Consider the following 21,049-nt stretch of genomic DNA (forward strand, 5'->3'; position numbering starts at 1 on the left):
CTGGGACATTCTCAAAAACTGCATTGCTTGTCTTAGCCTGATACAGATTGTGAGTTGTGATTATTGTTTTTCATTCATAACATTATCACTGCATTATTGCTTTTGTATGTGTATTGTTATTGCATTATTATTCTATTCTATTGGCCATTTTACTGTGAATTGTATTCAATTGTTATTCCATCTGGGTATTGCCATTGCCTTGTATTATCCAACTTGCATGCTATTCCAACTGTTTGCTTTTGCTACACTTAAATGATGCCTTATGGATATACTACTCAATACTCTTTACTGGGCCTTTATCCGAATAAATGTGCCAAGCGGTTTATTCCCTTTACCTGTGAGTTTGTGTGTGCTCCTGCCAGTGGTTTTTAGGGAGTCAGGTACGGTTTTCCCAAGTAAACCCCTGGTAGACCCTGCAAGGACCCACAGCCTGAAGAATGAAACTGACATGAGTGTAGGCACTATGTTGAAAGAAAAAAAACCCAGAAAAGTTGAGACAAGTCTAGTCTTGGGTAAAGGAAATGATAAAAATCAGCCTCTGGGCATTGACATTTAAGCAGGCATGGTTGCTTGACAGACCTATTAGGAATCTCCTATGCTCTTTGATAAATGGTGTGTCAAGGAACAATAGTAATAGAGTTGTCTCAACAGTTTATAGGTATGAGGTGATGGTTCAGCTGCAACACAGTGCTGCAACACAGCACGTTGTTTGTAACTAAGTTTCATGGTTTTATTTTACCTGCCATGTACTGTATCTCCCTCTGTTCCCCTCTCCTTCATTACTTTTATAACTCTTAAATAATATTAGTGTGCATTTTTTAAAAATTGGCACCTAAAAGAACTAATTTATTGCATAATGAATATAATAAGAGCAAAACAAATATAAGCACATTCCTGATGGTCCGGTTATCTCACAAGACGTTATATGTAGGTGTTGGGCTGAGAGCAGAGATACTGGACAGATCATCAGATGCATGCAAGATGTAACAAGAAACTCTCTCTGCAGGATCTCTTGCAGCCTGAGTAGGCATTGAGAGAAGTCTATAAAGGCCTGAAATCTTACTCAGTTTCACATCCACTGGTCAAAAGTGCAAGAGAAGTTCTTCTTCACTTCGTGCCCTATGCTGCACTATATGTTGGTTCATAGACTTCACACCAATTCAGAGCCACAGACTGTGAATATCTATTTATTTAATGTAGTAGGAGTATTAATATAATGTATTTGTGTGGTAGTCAATTCATGTAATATAGTGGCTAGTAATGTAATGTTTGAGCTAGTAGCACTTATTGACATAATATGTGAGGTAATTAATGTAATGTAGTGAGGGGTATTACTGTAATTGGCTACTGGTGGGGTCTATTAATGTAACGGGAGGCATATTCCTGTATTAGCAAGTGGGGACTTTAATGTAATATGGGTTCTTCATTTACTAATTAAAGTGTACAATTGGGTTAATATGGGTGATTTACATATTGTGGAGTCTAATGGCTTGGATTTCCTAGGTGGGAATAGCACTTATATGTTTTCCAAACAGGTCCTCAACATTCCAGGATTATGCCAAGCAGACACCAGCAGTAACTGGTACTGAAAGATGCAAGAAGACGTAAGAGAGAGCAAATCAGTTTGACACGTGTCCTTATTCTGATAGTCCCGATTTTAGGGAACTGTTATGCACAATTAGCACTTTATGCTAACTGTATGGACAGTTGGGAGGTATGTCCCTTACCCAATCAGCCCTTCCTTGCTGCAGTGTTCGGTGAAGGAGAAGTCAGACTGCTGCATTGTACTACATAACAACAGATAACACATGATGTGTGCCATTAATGTGCACTCTGGCTCTAGTGTTTCTGTGACTTTCGGACAAAAGATATGCAGTAAAATTGAGATACCAGTGTTCTTCTGCAGTTTACTGGCTGCTAAGAGTGATGTGGAGCACTGGGTGAGTAACTGTTACATCCAATTAAGTTTTTTTAAAAAAAAATAGAATTAGTGTAAGGGGAAATTAGTACTCATTTTGTAGGGTTTGATTACTTATCAAGGTATTACATTGTATTAATTTGGTCAATATTGATTTATTTAAATGAGGTCAATATTAATGCATAATTATTTTTTTTATTTAACATATGCTATTACATTTACATACATTTAACTTTTCTAGCTTAATTATTATTGTGGCAAGTGGTTTTTGTTTTGCTTTTTTTCAAAATAAAGCATATGGAAATCCTGCATGGTAATGATATCGCAATTATTGCCATATGGCACTTCCTACCTGCTCAAAAATCCTCCTTCACCACTGAAGTGGCAGAGGTCAGATTCAGTCTTGAAGACAATCTGAAAATTAAATTCTTTTGTTAGGTCAAATTATTATTTTCTCTAAATCAGATTGCAGATACACATCAATATCAATAAAAACATCTCACGGGTATTATATAGTTTTTTTTGCAACTGGGCTAGTTTTTGTCTGTGACAATTACCTGTCAATGTCTTCATCATTTCTTCCAGAAAAACATTATAAATGTCAAAATATTTAAGGCTTCAAGTGAACTCCAGTCATGACATGGACAAGACTCACCAAAAGTGATTACATAGTCACTTTATGTCAGCAAAAATAGTATTGAATTATGCTGGACCATCAAAATATTTATATAGGACACACATGTAAAGTGCTGTTTCCTCAAGGCAGCCGTCAGAGACACATAGATCGCCTGGGGACCACTATGAAAACATTTTTTTCTAAAACATGTTTCTATCACATAATATGCACAGGCAATTGAGATACAAAGACTTTATTCCATTCCAAGTGGAAATTTTAAAGGTGAAATACTTTACTATGTCGGTTCTAAAATTATAAACCAAGGTCAAAATAATAATACAAACCCCATTACTATGAACATATGCAATGATTTATTTTAAAGAGAAAACAACAGGTTTATTCAGACTACAAACCGCTATACCTATATCTTTATTTAGGGGTGTAAGTAGTTATTTGTTGGGCTCAAGGCCAAATTTGTAAGGGTCCCTTTATAGCACCCAAGGGTAAAAAAAAAAGAAGAAAAAACACATATACACAAGAGTTTTGACAGGGAAAATGGGGCCCCATAGTAGCTCTGACCTCTGCTTCTATGGTAGTTATGCCTTTGTTTTATTGCTGCCACTTTATGTCAATACGGCATTACTGTAGCTACAGTTCTACTTAAAATGCACAATTACACTTTGTGATGACACTTAAATATGTTCAACCAAAGGCTGTCTGAGGCCAGTTATAAATTAAATGGGGACCACTATGAAGACATGATTTTCTTTGTTCCATGTCTGTCTGTTTCATTTGTACTGGGCCCTACAATTTCTGATGGCAGCCCTGAGTGCATTAAGTCACAAAAAATCATTGACGAACCAGAAAAAAGTAGGTCTGCATTGCAAAGTATTTTTGTGATATCATTCCCCTATTTTAGCAGAAATGCATCCATTTATACAGGAAATGCATGGATTTTCAGACCGTGATGGCAACAACTATGAGCGAGCTCAATTTAGATGGGAGAATCTTGGAGTTTTGCAGTAGGAGCTATTTCAATGAGAATCAAGAACTGGAAAAGGCACATTTATTGGTACCCACCATAGATAGCCGAGGCCAGAATTTTTTTTTCTTCCTGGAAAGGATTTGCTTTTTACTCAACCTCAGAGGTGACAGAAATCTGACCAATCCTATATTTCAATGGTAAGCCTTTTGCATCTTTCAATCACACTTTCCGCCCCAATCAACCTCCTCATTTGCCCACTTCTCAGAATGGACATATATTAATTCTACTAACTATAATAGTAAATATAATACTGACATCCTACTGTACTACTCATGAGAAATAATAATATATTTATTGATTAATATAACAATTAAAATGTGTAGAGGATAGTCGAGACAACAGCTAGATGTCTATACCAGATCATCTGCCATCTTGCCTCACCATCTCAATACCCCAATATTTCTGTGCCCCTAATCAGGACGCAAATGAGTCATGCCACTGGCCCACCTCTACCATCCCAGTCCTGCCAAAACCACACTTATTATCACTTATCCACATTATTGTAAGGCCATGCCTCGTTCTGGATCTGCTGATCAGGACAGTCCCACCAAAACAGTGACTATTGGGAGATATGCCCAAAGATCTTGTGTCTTATCTGCCAATTTGCCTACATTTGTCTTCCAGAGAACAGTTCCTCCCCTTGATTAAGCCCATGCCATTATCTACTGCTATTTGTCTAAATTCTGCCCCTCTTTCTGTGGTAACTGCATAACCTGTGTGGGGGGTGCCTTCTGTGTAACACCATGAACCATCCACAAAGAGCTGCAGGTCAGTCTCAGGTATAGGAACATCACGTATGTGAAGAGTGCTTGCTGTTTTTTGATTCATTAGCTTGAGACAATCATGACTGTCACAAAAAGAAAATTAAAGGTTATTTTCTATTTCAGTGTCTTCTGTCTCAATTTCAATTTCCTCCCCATCTTATGTCCACCCTGTCACTGTTCTCCCTTCTTTTGAACTCAGCGGTAATAACATAGCTGGGTTCAAAGAAGTACATCTTTTGATTGTGACATTGCAAGGGGTAAACAGGGCTACCTTATATTTAGTTAGCCTGGCAGCAGACAGGTAACATGTTAGTACTTGGTTGAGAATTTCAGTGACTGCATGTGCAACTTGTATTACCAAGAAATACCCTAGTACAATGTCTGCAACTCTTTCTAAGAGCAGTGCTGCAGCAGCTACTGCTCTAACACATGATTGTGTCCCTCTTTTTGCTGAGTCCAGGTGTTATAGTGCTCCTCTGTAGAGGGCAATTGGGTATCCATTCGCAACAGTAGGTTATTAGGCCTAAAAAGGAACAGAGTTCATGTGTGGTTTGTGGCTATTCACTTTCAGTTATGGCTGTTTTCCTGTCTGTTGTAAAATACTTTTCCCCTTCAGAAATGCAGTGTCCTAGAAAGTTTATTTTAGTCTGCTTAATCTGAGAGAAAGATTGTGTCTTCCACACATTCAAACTCACTGTCCCAACAAAGTAGTAAATCACCTACACACAGCAAAAGTGTAATATTTAGATTCAAAGGAACCCAGCCTTTCAGGAAAAGAGCAATGACTTCTGAGAATGCTGAGGGGGAAGAAGCCCCTTCTATTTCATTATCACCTAGAACAGCCCCTTTGAAAGATTTCGATATTACTTTCTATTTCCAAATAATTTATTCACAAACAAGCCCTACACACTTCTCAATCATTCAATTATCTTGAAAGCAACACTGCTCCTCTCACAAACCAGAATACCCTCATTAGACACCTTACTCTACGTTTACACTAACTCACTCACATGGGTTCACATTTTTTTACAGAATCTATTTTCAGCAGGATTACATTCATCCATAGAAGCAACATTTTACACCTATAATATAACTAAACGACCTAGCTGGAATCTTAACACTATATTCAGCTTCAATGTGGTTTTACTACTCCGGAGACATTTTAATTACTCTTGAATTATTGAAGCATATTCAAAAAACTTTTTTATCAATTATATATGCATTGTCAAACAAACTAAACATAGTCTTTCTACAAGATCTCTTTGACAACATCAGTATAGAGGGAGATGTTTTGCAGCTTCCCCCGCTGCTTATAGCCTCCCATTTTTCTCTTCAACACACTGAGATTTTACACAGGAACAGGGAAGGGTACATTCCATTTTCTCTCTATTTCGCTCATCCTCACACACACATATTAAGACAGAAACAGAGAAACATACACACACTGTATAATTTTTCTCCTGTATACATAGATCCACAGGCCCACTCTCTTACATCTCACAGATTATATGACTTTTATTAATCAAACTGTTTACTTAAAACATTTTTTCCTTTTTAGTAAAATTTCAACATGAAAGGTACATGTTACAGGGAAGGTTAGTTTGTTAGGAGTTTGCCTATGTAAGCGCCTAAGATACTTGGAAGTAATTAAACTATTCTTCCTATACATTGGACTAGAAACTGACCCTTTAGTAAAGCTTGTTTTAAACTCATTTTAATTTTCACAACATAACATAATGTTACTCACAATATTTAAACTTTCTGCTTAGGTCCTTTGAATCACAGCACCACAGACAAAATAAACCACCCCTGACTTAGCAAGACCCAGTCACTGCGTCTGGCGAAAGAGTCACAACACAAAACCAGAAAGAACAAATTAACCTCAGAAGTTTGTACAATGATAAAATCATAGACTGTCAGTAAGAATATTTCCTCCCACTTTCTGCTCAATCCATTCTAGTAGCTTAAAGTGACAACAAATACACATATAAATTTCTGTACTAAGATTACTCCACAAATAGGACATTCCCAATTTGTCTTGTTGTTTCTTTGTCTTAGTGCGTTATCATCAAACTGCAAATCAGTCTCATCCATCTCATCCCATTCTTTCTCATATTCCAACAATTTAGCCATTTCCATTTGACTTCCTAGACCTTTCTCATGTATGTACTGATTTCTTGTCTTCCCCTATTCTCGTAATTTATTGGGACCAGTGTCCCCATGGGGTCCAAACTACCTCTCTAAAATAATTAACTCATACCCTTCAGGGTTGTCTCACCATCTATTAAAATATGACGTAATGACGAGAATTTAATAAGACTCTTTACCTTGTGTCTTTCCCAATTCTCCCTATTAAGTTAAAGTTCCCCTGGGGTCTAAACTGCCCCGCTCAAATATCCATGGAGCTCCGAGGTCCCTTCTCCGAAGAGGTAATTCCTGAGTATCCCATACCATTAGGAGTATGCTCTTCCCAAGATTCAAGAGGACACCCTAATCACATATACACTGAACCTTTCTCTTATCACTCTACTTTACCTTTACCAAATAACAAATATTGCACCTTCTAAATTTTCACTTGGTATCTCGATCTACAATTTACCTACAAAGTTTTGATCAGTTAATTTTGTAAAGCAATAGCCAAAAAGACTGACCCTTTAAATGTAAAAGGTTTCCTCGAATTTCCACCAGCACAAATACTGTTGACTCTAGATCCTTCAGTAGTTAATTTAAATATTGTTGTACATTTTTCTTCAAAAACAGACATTTAAACAATCAACAATATGACAAAATATGACAAATACAAACAATGAATTTTACTAGAACCAGAAGGGTGAGTATTCCTTGAGCCTTCACATCAAACTGACGAGTCTTAGAAGACACAGAAATAGCAACAACCTTTTAGGGCAGAATAAAACTTCTACTCACTGTGATTTTGCCGTTCCTAGTTCTGTTTCTCCAGACCCCTTGCAGTTTTCTGGAAGGATCTTGAGATCTCAGCAGTGCCTCCAAGTAATATTAAAGGCAATAGACCTTTTACCCCCTGTAAAATCCCTTTCTTATTCAGGTACAAGTTGTGCATACAAGTACACAGCGCAAGAGAAGTGAGTTAAGATGCACATACAGTTGTCTGAAGAATCAGTTCTGCTTTATTGAAGCTTCGACACTACTATTTATTCAGATAACAGTACCAACTTGGTTTCTACTGTGGTTACATATTAGTGTAATAATTAGTACATTCCTTTACTTTGTAGCCGTGACCTTCAATTAATTTTGCAAAGACATCTGCAATGTTTCAGCTCAAAACTGTCTGAACTGCTCTATCTTACTTATTTTTTCTGAAAATGACTGATTTCTAGGTATCGAAGTAAAATCTCTCAGCCTTGAAAAAAGCTGGCTATTCTAATTAAAATTCCTTTAGCTATGCAGGTCGGTACATTATTTATTCTAGTTAATTGGTTTCTACACAAATCATTTCTGTCAGGTGCCGTCCCCGCACTGTCCTCTTGTGCCGGGGATGGACGCCTGTCTCCTTCTCTGAGCCGTATCCCATTGCCTAGCAATGGGACATACTTCCGGCTACGCTACTTGCGCATGCACAGTAGGTCACGTCCTGTTGCTAGGCAACGGGACACTTCTTTCACCAGCCAGTCGGTGGTCAGGATTATCTGACCGCCAAGACATCACTCCTCCTCAGGGCCCACATTAATGTATATAAGGCACCTCCCTCCTATGTCTGGTGTCACAGTATTGGTTTCACCAGCTCCAGCCTCCTGTTGTTTGTACCTTGGTTCTTGACTATTGGCTTTGTTCCTGATTATTCTCTGTCCTGGGATTTGGCTCTGTTGTTACCTGTATTCTGACCTTCGGCTTGCTCCTGACCTTCCCTCTGGATTACCCTTATGTACTGCACCATCGTTTGGCATTTGACCCGGACCGTACGACCATCCCTGTTCTCTCCCGCTGCACTGATAACTAACTTGGAGAAGCGCGACCTGCGCACCTCATGCAGCCAAGCCCATTACTTCTTGCGGTGGTCCTTGGTGAATACCAGGAGTGCGTTAGACTCCACGCCTCCCTGATTATTTGCACCAATATCAGTTAGTGACATCCTCAAAAGTCATTAACGTGACAATTTCTATGCAGGCTATATTGCTTAGTTAAAAAATCATAACTTCTTTTACACAGGCTTTGGCCAAAATTGGTGAAAATTTTGACAGTTGTGAAGAGATCATTAAAAATAGACTGTAAATAACTATAATGTCAATGCTACAAGTAATATAGGAGCAAAAGCAACTCAAAATAACACAATTGTACCTATGTTTCCACAATTTTAGTTAAATCCAGATCCAAAACCAAGATCAGGATTTTTGTGCAAAACGAGTAACAAAACCAAAACGCGAAGACGTTTTAGAACCAAAACCATATCCAAAACCAAAGCACGAGGGTCAGCGCACATCTCTACATCAAAGTCCATCCTCCTAACACTTTGTAACCAGCTCTTCTATTAAATAAAACTTTTATCTGTTTGTCTCCTAATACACTGCTCAGCTTTCTTTATGGCTTAAATTGATCATGAGAGTGAGGTGACATCAAGGGGTATATTTACTAAACTGTGGGTTTGAAAAAGTGGAGATGTTGCCTATAGCAACCAATCAGATTTTAGCTATCAATTATTTAGTACATTTTACAAAATGACATCTAGAATCTGATTGGTTGCTATGGGCAACATCTCCACTTTTTCAAACCCGCAGAGACCTGAAAATGATGAATCATTGTAAGTGTTTGTGCAGTGCTAGAAATAACAGTTCTACAATCACAGTCAATTCCTAGATTCTACTTTGTTTTATGGAAATAGCAGTAGGTTGCTATTATTATTCCTTGGCCACTTGAAAAAGCATGGTTGAAAGCATATTGCCTTATATTGCCTCTCTATCACAGTGTTCTTGGTTTATGTGTAGCTCCAGGCATCAGCAGTAATTTAAACAACGTATTAAAACCCATAATAAACAGAAAACATCAACCATTTAGTCCTGCCAATGGAAGAATAGGGAGACGTCAAAAAAGGTAAAACATGTTTTTAGGTTATTATATTATTTGCAATAAACAACTATTTTGCTAGATATTTTTGCAAGTTTTATTGTAGCATTTCCAGGTAATCCAATGTTATGGAAACTTCAGGCTCACATCAGCCCCTCACTCTTAAGTACAACAGAAGAAGACTAGGAGAAAATCTTAGAAAAATTTCGTATTCTCTGGCTTTGACTATTGCAATTCACTTGTTACTGGTCTTCCCAAAAACCAAACATTCACCCCTACAATGTGTTTTGAATGCAGCAGGTAGATTCATTTTAATTTCAAAACTTTCTAGTGCTTCTTAAAATGCATAGCAGGGAAGTTTTTCCCAAATAACACACCTGGGATAAACCTTTATTCCAAACCAAATAAAGACACGGACACAAAATTAAAGTTGGAATGAATGACGGTATTTATTTATTTTTAAACTAATAGGACTGTAAGGCGGACGAGAGCAGGGCAGTCAGGAACGCAAAACCAATACGGTGGAAAGGTCAGACCATAATACCACCAACCCAGGATCATACCTTATCTATTGGCCGGTGCTAAGATCAAGTCCAACCGCAAGACTACACCCCCTATAAACTCCGCCAGTATAAACCATACAAAACTGGCCCAAAGGTCCTACTAACAAAACGGACCAACCATGGTATGACACCATAACCGCAGGGGGGTAGTGACCTATGACAAGATCACCCAAGCACCATATGCACAGTTACAGACAGCACTGTTCTCCCACTCTCAACAACTACATTCAAAGTTATGTAACCAATTGTCGGGAGGGCGGGCGGAATCCGGAAGCAGGAAGGGCAGAAACCTCTGCACACTGACTTATAACTGTGTATAAGTCCCAACCCTTTCCTGCACTCATTGGCTGAAACTTACAGGAATCCACAGCTACTAGGTTCTTTGGTAAGTCACTCACCCGCATGATTTTAACTGCGTTTAGTCTGAGGGACACACTTCTCTAAAATGCATAGCAGGGAAGTTTTTCCCAAATAACACACCTGGGATAAACCTTTATTCCAAACCAAATAAAGACACGGACACAAAATTAAAGTTGGAATGAATGACGGTATTTATTTATTTTTAAACTAATAGGACTGTAAGGCGGACGAGAGCAGGGCAGTCAGGAACGCAAAACCAATACGGTGGAAAGGTCAGACCATAATACCACCAACCCAGGATCATACCTTATCTATTGGCCGGTGCTAAGATCAAGTCCAACCGCAAGACTACACCCCCTATAAACTCCGCCAGTATAAACCATACAAAACTGGCCCAAAGGTCCTACTAGCAAAACGGACCAACCATGGTATGACACCATAACCGCAGGGGGGTAGTGACCTATGACAAGATCACCCAAGCACCATATGCACAGTTACAGACTGCACTGTTCTCCTACCACGCCGCATGAAATTATACATGCAGCCCGCCAACTACAGACCTAACAACTCCCCTTAAACGCCAAAAAAGCTGGTCAATAAACAAACGAACACCCTCATCTGACAAATGAACATCGTCAAATCTATATAAAAAGGGGGACTCTACTTTCAACAAAGGGTGCTTTATAACAGAACCACCCACAGAACAAAAAATTTTACTGGCCACCTGATTTATTTTCCGTACCGCCGCCCCGATGTTAATGGCGGGCATACCAGATCTCCAATGCCTACGAGGAACAATACAGGACCAGCATAATTTAATATTAGGCCATCTGTTTGAAATAGCATACGTGTCCTCCCGAATTCTGATGATTAACTCCAGGGTCTTCATTTGCCCCACATCGTTGCCACCAGCGTGGACCACTAAAACGTCTGGCACACCAAATGATAAAATTTCCTCTGACAGAAGAGGGAGCAAATTGTCCCATTTTAAACCACGTTTACCTATCCATCTAATGTAAACGTTATTCGCTAACCAATGACAATTACGAGATAACGGATGTCTGCTAGCCCAGAAAATGTAGGAGTGACCCAACACCCAAACGGAAATCATAGAGGAATTGGATCCTAAAACGAGATAATAAAAGGAGGAGGATAAGCAATAAAGCACGAAAAACTAACTAAGCGGAGAAGAAACATCATTAACATATTTGCATAAACTAAAGCCCATGAACTGAAGTTAAATTCCACAACTATAAAATACACCTATTTATAACTAGGAGGTAGGGAGTGAGGTGAATGCTGGGACAAAACATTAATTCCAACCTTAAACCTAACAGAATGAAAGGAAAAGCAGCAACCCAGGTGAAGGTGCAAACCTATAAGGAAAAAGCCCTTCAACGCCCCCGCAAATAGCGGCGAGCAGCCTAGCGCCCTGGGTTCACTAGCTTAGAGGAGAAAAGAGGTAGAGAAGAGCTGCTTAGAGGGAAAAAACACATGTTAAACATCAGGACGAATATACGATTTATAACAGCCAGACTTCCATCTTCCTAGCTTTGTATGGAAGTTACTGAAGCCCCACTCGCTGCGGCCGCTGTGGCCGCCCCTATCCGAAATGAATGCGTCCCGAATTCTGATGAATTTAAACCAAGAGCGTTTAAAGTGTTGCACATAACCGCATGAAATTGAAATTTGGTGAGGGGGGAGAGATCTTCATGCACTAGCCAAACCTCTGATCCATGTGGCCTAATGCTGGAGAAATATTTACAAATTTTAACAGGACATATACTTTGATCCTGTATTTTACTAAGCGTGAACCAATGACCAATCCCTGCCTGATCTGTTTTTGATCGCCTAATTTTCACTTGAATGCTGTCGTCCGACAACACCACATGTTTACCTAATAATGAAGCATCTGTCCTGCTTTTGGATTGTGCAACTAACTCACTAACTCGCATGGCGCCATGAAAAGCTAAGGAGAATGCAGCCGCAAACAGGGAAGCTTCGAAATGGTCCGATGTAATATCCGGTAAAGTAAAAATCATACGGGACAATATCCTTGGGGGTGGGGTGGAGTCTAGACCAGCCTTTCAACGCTTTACTTATTAGAAATGATTTAGTGGGATCAGGTACACTTTGTAACTTGGCCATGAACGATATACCTGCCAGCATGGCTGTCATAGATGTTCTACTAAGGCCCTCCTGGTAACACCCCCACATGAAGTCTATCATACCGTTAGAATCCCCCGAGGAACGATCGGGACCGGATAACAGAAAAACCTCCCATCGTTTCCAGGCTGCCCGATAAGCCTTCCACGTACTTGGTGCTAGAGAGGCCTCTGCTAAGAATCTTAAACCGGGCCGACCATCTGATAAACATAAAATGGACAAGATGTACCCACGGGGTCAGCACTAGGAGCTAAAGATCTAAAGCGCTCCCACTCAAAACGGGACAGAGAATCAGCAATACAGTTGTCTATACCAGGTACATGTTTGGCGCGAAAATTTATGTCGAAGACCAGGCAACGAAGCACCAGAACGCGTAGCAAATTAATTGCCGGCTTAGAGGAAGCGCTCTGACGGTTAATCGCCTGCACTACGCCCAAATTGTCACACCAAAAGGAAACATTACGCCCTGACAGCTGAGAGGCCCACAATTCCAGCGCTACGATTATGGGAAAGAGCTCCAATACCAATAAATTCTTTGTAAGCCCCCCATCTATCCACGATTGCGGCCAAGAAGCAGCGCACCACCGACCTTGGAAGAAAGCACCAAAACCTTTAGCGCCTGAGGCATCTGTGAATAGGTCTAACTCTAATGTGGAAATGGGAGGTGAAGGCCAAATCCTGGAACCGTTGAACTTCTGAAGGAATGTCACCCATATTGTTAAATCTTCCCTTATCTCGTCACTCAAAGCTATTAAAGCATGGGGTCTGTTTCTGCCTGCTGTGGCCAACTGCAGTTTCCTGCAGAAGATTCTACCCATGGGTATAACTCTACATGCAAAATTGAAGGAACCTAATAACGCTTGAACTTGTTTAAGAGTACGACAAGGAGAGGCCAGAGTACTGGATATCAAACTCTCCATTTTAGCTATTTTGTCAGCTGGCAAGCGACAGCAGCCCACCTCAGAGTCTATTTCTATCCCTAGGAACGACAAGCAAGATGATGGGCCTTCTGTCTTATCCCTGGCTACTGGTACCCCCATAACCAAGAAAAGAGCCTGAGCAGCGTATAGCATATCAGAGCACACTGAAGAGCCAGCCGGGCCTACGAATAGAAAATCATCCAAGTAATGAGCGATGCCCTCGTGCCTTGTGCCCGCCTGGATCGCCCAGTGAAGAAAGGAACTAAAAGCTTCAAAGTAAGCACATGACAAGGAGCACCCCATGGGAAGGCATCTGTCAATAAAATATTTATCTTTAATTTTAAAACCCATGTACCGGAACGATTCCGGGTGTAGGGGAAGTAGTCTGAAAGCCGACTCAATATCTAATTTGGCCATAAGAGCCCCTGTTCCAAACCTTCGAATAAGCATTAAAGCCTCTTCGAATGACTGGTAAACCACCGAACTTATGTCCTGATCTATGCCATCGTTAACGGACTTGCCTGCGGGATGTGACATGTGCTGAATAAGCCTAAATTTACCCGGTACTTTTTTAGGGACTATACCTACTGGGGATATGACTAAATCTGCCAGGGGGGGGGAATCAAATGGGCCGATCATGCGGCCTAGGCTTATCTCACCACAAATTTTTTCGTCTAGGATATCGGGGAGTAAGTACGCTGATTTTAAGTTCCTAGAGGCCCTAGCACTAACTGATGTGTTGATAGGGAGCCTAAACCCGTGGCGAAAGCCTTCACTTAAGAAGGAAGCCTGCTCCGTATTTGGGTACAGTCTAAGCCATCTTTCCAGTGCGTCATTACATATGGGGGATGGGGCTTTACTGAGCGTTGTTATCATTGCCGCGGTTTCTGGAGAGGCCTGGGGCACTCCTCGGACACTCTCTGGCTGCGTGGCCACCGCGGCAGTAGGAGCAGATATGCTTGTATCTGCAAGCTTCACCCCTGCCGCACGCCCCATTGTTGAAGGCGAAGCATCTGTTTTTTGCAAACTGGGGAGCTCCACGTCTCCCCCCTTGCTGAAACCGGTTCCACTGTGCCCCTGAACTGAGGGCTAAACTAGCCCGGTTTAGTTGCATCCAGATCTCGACATCCTTAACGCCCAAGGACATGTCCACCCGACCTTCTACTCTCTCCCGAAACAATTCATCATATTTGCGCCAAGTCCCTGGGCGGTCGTTAATAAACATCTCGTTTATCATATGCAAATATTTCCAGACTTCCTCGGTGGCTTGAGGTCTCGCCTCAATGTAGCATGCCGCGAAGGAACAATAACCCGACAGCCAGTTAGAGAAGGTTTTATAGGCATCTTCCCCTATACCCCCTCTCCCGCAGGCCGCCTCTAGCTCCTTCTTACTAGCTTTTGTGATCTGAAACATGTCTACAAACCAGCCTTTCCTTATCCTGTCTCTAATGCAAGGGCGAATGCCCGCTAGGAGGGCGGTGTTCTCACATTGCACCATAGGGGCTCTGACTGCTGACGGTTTGACTGCTGCTCCTCGACTATCTCCTTTTGATCTAGTTCTACCAAAATGCGTGTTGAGAATCTTAATCAACTTCCGAGGACCCTCCCCCGATGAAGAGGGGGAGTCCTCGTCAGTGGACGACATGGGAGGACTATGTGTAATCTCGTGTGTAATATTAAAATCCAATAACTCACCGCCTGCATTCGCCACCGCCTGTTGACCGGCTTCTGCTGCCCCGGAAGGTCCTGGCATCGGTGAAGCCTCCACAACGTCTGCCTGTTGCAAATCCGGACCCGACAAGGCTCCCGCCGACACTGCTGCCATCGACCTCTGAAGCACTGCTGCTGCCTCAGCCCGGTCCGCGGCTCCGACCGTGCTCCTGACCAGATTTAACGGCTGCACTGCTGACATTTCCTTGGCCGCTTGGGAATCTGTAACCATAGACACGTTAGACACGGATACAACCTGATCCACACCAGTGGGGAGACCGCACCATGCACCTCCTGTGCCGCCCCTAATGTGACTGGGCCCTGGCCCGACAGTTCCCGAAGAAGGAGGACCATACAAAGGTGAAATCTGATGGGCCGAGATCATAGCGCCATCCTGAAGGCCAGGGACCGGATAATAATGTGTATAGATTCCTAATGAGATGGGGTAGGGAGGGGAAGCCGGAACTGATCTCCCTGAGGGCAGGACACCCCCCACCGGGGGATAAGGCAAACTCCACCCCCCTCCCCCACTACGCGTGAAGTCATTACCCCGATGCTGGAGATCACCCGGAAAGCTACCCACCTGGACAGGAGCGACCCGTGGAATCTCACGGTGAATCCCTCCCACAAAAGGAAGTTGAGAGAGAGTGCCCGAAGCATGACTCAGGGGGGGTTGCGAAGGAAATACTGACTCTCTAAAACCCAGTCCGTTGCCCCCACTTGGCCCTACAGAGACACCTAGACTGGGGGCCAAAACGGAACAACTGTCCCCCTTAGACACGCCCACCCCTTGAATGGGGGGGGGCGTTAAACCCCTCAAAACCAACCCCTTTATGAAAAAAGAACCCTGGTTGCAGGGAAGGAAACAGCCCCCCCCCCCGGGACCAATGGGTCCCAGATGACAGGACCTAACCCCCTGTAAGAGGAGGGGACTCCCGCAGACTCCTCCGTGGACACAGCGCTGCCGACCGCTGAACCTCCCACAGACTCCCACCCTCTGAATAACCCGGTGGCTGATGTGCTACAAGTAGCAGGCAGAGGTGCCTGTTGAGCAGCAGGAGACTCCTGCGCGCCTCCGATGCTTGTCCCAGAATCCCCCCCCCCCGTTACCCGCCGCGAGAGAAACGACCCCACCCCCCGCTGCCTGATTAGCGGGACTCCCCATCCGCCGCCCGACCGAGGCAGATCTGCCCCGTGGCCTCTTGAAATGGGGTGCACTAACGGAAACACCAGCGGGCACACCACTGGTAATAGGGGACGTTGTAGACTCCCCGTGAGCAGAAGTGGGGGAAGGGAGGGACCTGACTACCGGGGCAGCATCTCTAAACCTAGCAGGGGCACTCCTGACACGGGCAGGACGAGACATGGCTGCCTGGATAAGAACTAAAGAGGGAGGGGAGAAAGGAGAGAGGAACAGGGGAGGAAATAGGAGATGGGAGAGGGGGAGGTAGGGGAGAGGGGAGAAAGACACAGAGCCCCGCGCTAGAAGGAGAGAAAAAAAAAACGAGAAGAGGGAAAGAGGAGAGCAAAAGGGGGACAAGATACAGAAAACAGGAGAAAATAATGAAATAAAACACAAAAAGAAATCACAGTAATACTATACCAAGGGATAAGTCTACTCAGCCTTTACTCTCTCTGGAATCCGGAAGCAGGAAGGGCAGAAGCCTCTGCACACTGACTTATAACTGTGTATTAGTCCCAACCCCTTCCTGCACTCATTGGCTGAAACTTACAGGAATCCACAGCTACTAGGCTCTTTGGTAAGTCACTCACCCGCATGATTTTAACTGCGTTTAGTCTGAGGGACACACTTCTCTTGTCAGTCCCTATACTATCTGCCTGTATTTTACCGAATCCAATATAAAATACAGTACTTGTACTAACATAGGCTACAAAGACATTAACAAAACTGCCTATACACATCTTCACTAATTTCAAAATATCTCCCAACTCAACCCCTCAACTCTACCCAAGGTCTGCATCTCTCATTCACACTCATTACTTGCTCCCATTCCTGGTTGCAGTATTTTTTAGGCTACACCCACTATGTGGAATTGTCAGCCTCCAGACATTGTTTGAAAACTCACCTCTTTAGGAAAACTTATCATATTCCCGAACCACTGTCTTCTGAATTTGAAGAATATCAACATTTTCAGGTTGACATAGAAGTTATCATTTTATATAAATATAATAAAATTGTAGAAATTTGCTGCAAAATGTAATACATTTCCTTATCTTGTCCATATATTAAATTATTTCAGATTTGCATATTAAAAAGACTTACATGTCATTTATATATGCACCTATTTTTTACAGGTCTGCACATACACAAGTGCCCACATTCAGCAATTTCACTGTACATCTGATCTTTTGATTTTTGCTTTTGGTTTAAAGGTGGGACTTTTTTTTTTTTAATTTTTATTATAACTTTTACAAAATAATGTCCGCCTCCGCCCCCTGCTAATATGCACCTTGCCCCTTGGACTCACCCATACTAGGTACTAGGTGGAGGTGGGGGTGGCCACTTGCCTGGACCTTCAGTCTGCACAAGTACTCATATGCATTTGTGGGGGAAGGAGGTGGGAGGAGTCTTACTCCTACAATACTGTGAATTATAAATAGCCCTGTCTTCTTATCCCACTGACACTAATTGGGAGAGAGCAGACAGGGAGCAGAAGTGAACCACAAGCAAGCATCAGCAGCAGTATCAGTATATGAGCATCATTGGGGCGGGGGGCTGGCATCAGAGTAACTAAAAAGAAGCTGAGGTTCAGAAAGCATTATTCTGTGTGTGTGGCTTACTGTGGCACATAGTTTGGACCTGTTTCAGACTCAGACATTGTGTGTGTGACAGATGCTGTGTTGCACTTCCTAAAGTTAATAAGTGGTGTTGGCTAAGGGTAGGCAGCAGGTATGGGCAGTTAAACAGTCGCACTGGCTGGCATCAGAGTAACTAAAGAGGAGATCAACATCAGTGTTTGTGTGTGATTCAGTGTGGCTTATTGTTTGGACTTTTTGCAGGGGAAGATAGTGGGTAAAGAGTCACTGTTTCCAGCAGGTATCGGCTGGTGGACAGTGGCATCAGAGGATTGCAGTAGCAGCATCATCCCACAGTGCACACCATCAGCACGCAATTGCACACCATCAACCCATAGTGACACGCCATCAGCACGCAATCACACACCATCAGCACCCAGGGCCGGATTAAGGGAATGAAGGCCCCTGGGCTAAGGGGGCCTCCATTCCCCCGTGAGGCCCTCAAAGTGAGCCATCCATCCCCCGTGAGGCCCCCCCATCCCCCCGAAGCACTTACCTGTCACTGCAGTCCTCTTTCCGTGGCGCGCTGTAAACTCCTTACTGAGGAGATCTCGCGAGAGTTCACTCTCGCGAGATCTCTTCAGTAAGGAGTTTACAGCGCCGCGGAAGGAGGACTGCAGTGAAAGTGCTCAGCAGCATTGATCGGGCTGGGGGTGCCCCCGCCCCCGGACCGATCAATAATGCTGCTAAGGACTTTGAAGGGCCCCCCTGGATGCTCGAGGCCCCTGGGCTATAGCCCAGTTAGACCTCGGGTTGATCCGGCCCTGTCAGCACCCATTCTACGACCCACAGGTAAGTGACAAACACACAAATTACACAGACACAATCGGAAAATATACATCTTTGTGTAAGGGGGCACACATACACAGCTATCATTACATTACTATAGCAAATTTTAAATCCTATTCTTTGCACTGTGGATTAGGGGGGCTACATAGACATATTATCATTGACAATAAGTCTATCGCCTTGCCCCCCAATCACCATTAGACAGTCTAATGCAGTGGTTCCCAAACTTTTGCCGTTCGCGGCACCCTTAGAGTCTCCATAATTTTTTCAAGGCACCCCTCCAAAATAATTACCGAGCAGTCCCGTTTTATAAGTAGTTGGGTCAAAAAAAATTAATAAGTATTTGTCAGGACAGAAATACTTATTTAGTTGTATGCCAAAATAGTACACATAAATCAAAGGGAAAAGAATATTTTTATATTTTTTTTTAAATTATATTTCTGTCAAAGAAAAATTTACAGCTAACACACTGTGCCCCCTTCATCCGCACACTGTGTCCCCTTCATCCGCACTGTGCCCCCTTCATCCGCACACTGTGTCCCCTTCATCCGCACACTGTGCCCCCTTCATCCACACCTCTCACTCTGTGCCCTCCTTCATCTCCACCTCTCACTCTGTGCCCTCCATCTCCATTCATCACACTCTGTGCCCTCATCCATCTCACTCTGTGCCCTTCATCTCCATCCATCTCATTCTGTGCCCTTCATCTCCATTCATCTCACTCTGTGCCCTTCATCTCCATTCATCTCACTCTGTGCCCTTCATCACCATTCATCTCACTCTGTGCCCTCCATCTTCATTCATCTCACTCTGTGCCCTCCATCTCACTCTGTGCCCTCCATCTCACTTCATCTGAGCCCTCCATCTCACTCCATCTGTGCCCTCCATCTCACTCCATCTGTGCCATCCATCTCACTTCATCTGTGCCCTCCATCTCACTTCATCTGTGCCCTCCATCTCACTTCATCTTTGCCCTCCATCTCACTTCATCTGTGCTCTCCATCTCACTCCATCTGTGCCCTCCATCTCACTCCATCTGTGCCCTCCATCTCACTTCATCTGTGCCCTCAATCTCACTTCATCTGTGCCATCCATCTCACTTCATCTGTGCCCTCCATCTCACTTCATCTGTGCCATCCATCTCACTTCACCTGTGCCCTCCATCTCACTTCACCTGTGCCATCCATCTCACTTCACCTGTGCCATCCATCTCAATTCATCTGTGCCCTCCATCTCTCTCCATCTGCGCCCTCCATCTCACTCCATCTGCGCCCTCCATCTCACTCCATCTGTGCCCTCCATCTCACTTCATCTCCGCCCTCCATCTTACTTCATCTCTGCCCTCCATCTCACTCCATTTGTGCCCTCCATCTCACTCCATCTGTGCCCTCCATTTCACTTCATCTCTGCCCTCCATCTCACTCCATTTGTGCCATCCATCTCACTCCATCTGTGCCCTCCATTTCACTCCATCTGTGCCCTCCATCTCACTTCATCTGTGCCCTCCATCTCACTCCATCTGTGACCTCCATCTCACTCCATCTGTGCCCTCCATCTCACTCCATCTGTGTCCTCCATCTCACTCCATCTGTGTCCTCCATCTCACTCCATCTCTGCCTTCCATCTCACTCCATCTGTGCCCTCCATCTCACTTCATCTGTGCCCTCCATCTCACTTCATCTCTGCCCTCCATCTCACTCCATCTGTGCCCTCCATCTCACTTCATCTGTGCCATCCATCTCACTTCATCTGTGCCCTCCATCTCACTTCATCTGTGCCATCCATCTCCGCCCCTCACTCTGTCCCCTTGGCCAGGAAGAGGGAAAAAAAATACTTACCAATCCGAAGGCGCCCGGGACCCAGCATCCTCCTCCCTCCTCCGCTTGTCACTGACTGCCAGGCGTGATGACGTCACGCCCGACGTTCAATGAGAAGCGAGGAGGAAGGAGGATGCTGGGTCCCGGGCGCCTCCGGATTGGTAAGTATTTTTTTTTTCTTTTTCTTTTTTTCGCTATCTGGCCACGGCACCCCTGTGACAGTGTTGCGGCACCCCAGGGAGCCGTGGCGCACACTTTGGGAACCGTGGGTCTAATGAATATAGTGCACCATCTGTACATTGTGCCCCATAACAAAGTGTATTTAGGGCCATCTACATACTCCTCCCTTATTGCACTAAAAGATATGGAGAGGTACCCAAGCATCGGTCTTTATGCTAAAGCTAGTGCCCAATTTCAGAGAAGGTTTCACTTTAAGACCAAAATATATAGTCACATCCAAATTCTTGATCTTGTCGGTGCACAATCATTACGACCTTAGTCAGTGTTAGATTTAGTCAGACAACTTG

At 43.4% G+C, this 21,049-nt stretch overlaps 1 protein-coding gene across 1 annotated transcript in view; it reads right to left on the bottom strand.

The window, feature by feature from the left end:
* The window catches only part of GABRR1 (gamma-aminobutyric acid type A receptor subunit rho1), a 188,848-nt gene extending 186,514 nt beyond the window's left edge, over nucleotides 1-2,334 (bottom strand). The window contains exons 1-2 of the mRNA XM_075202768.1: nucleotides 2,271-2,334; nucleotides 336-461 (exon numbers count right to left, since the gene is read on the bottom strand). Coding sequence (XP_075058869.1) covers nucleotides 336-450 — 115 coding nt within the window. The 5' untranslated portion in view covers nucleotides 451-461; nucleotides 2,271-2,334. The remainder of the gene's footprint in view (nucleotides 1-335; nucleotides 462-2,270) is intronic.
* Nucleotides 2,335-21,049: the final 18,715 nt, after the last annotated feature.

This window comes from Mixophyes fleayi, chromosome 3, assembly GCF_038048845.1.
Source record: "Mixophyes fleayi isolate aMixFle1 chromosome 3, aMixFle1.hap1, whole genome shotgun sequence".
In the NCBI taxonomy this organism is placed as follows: domain Eukaryota; kingdom Metazoa; phylum Chordata; class Amphibia; order Anura; family Limnodynastidae; genus Mixophyes; species Mixophyes fleayi.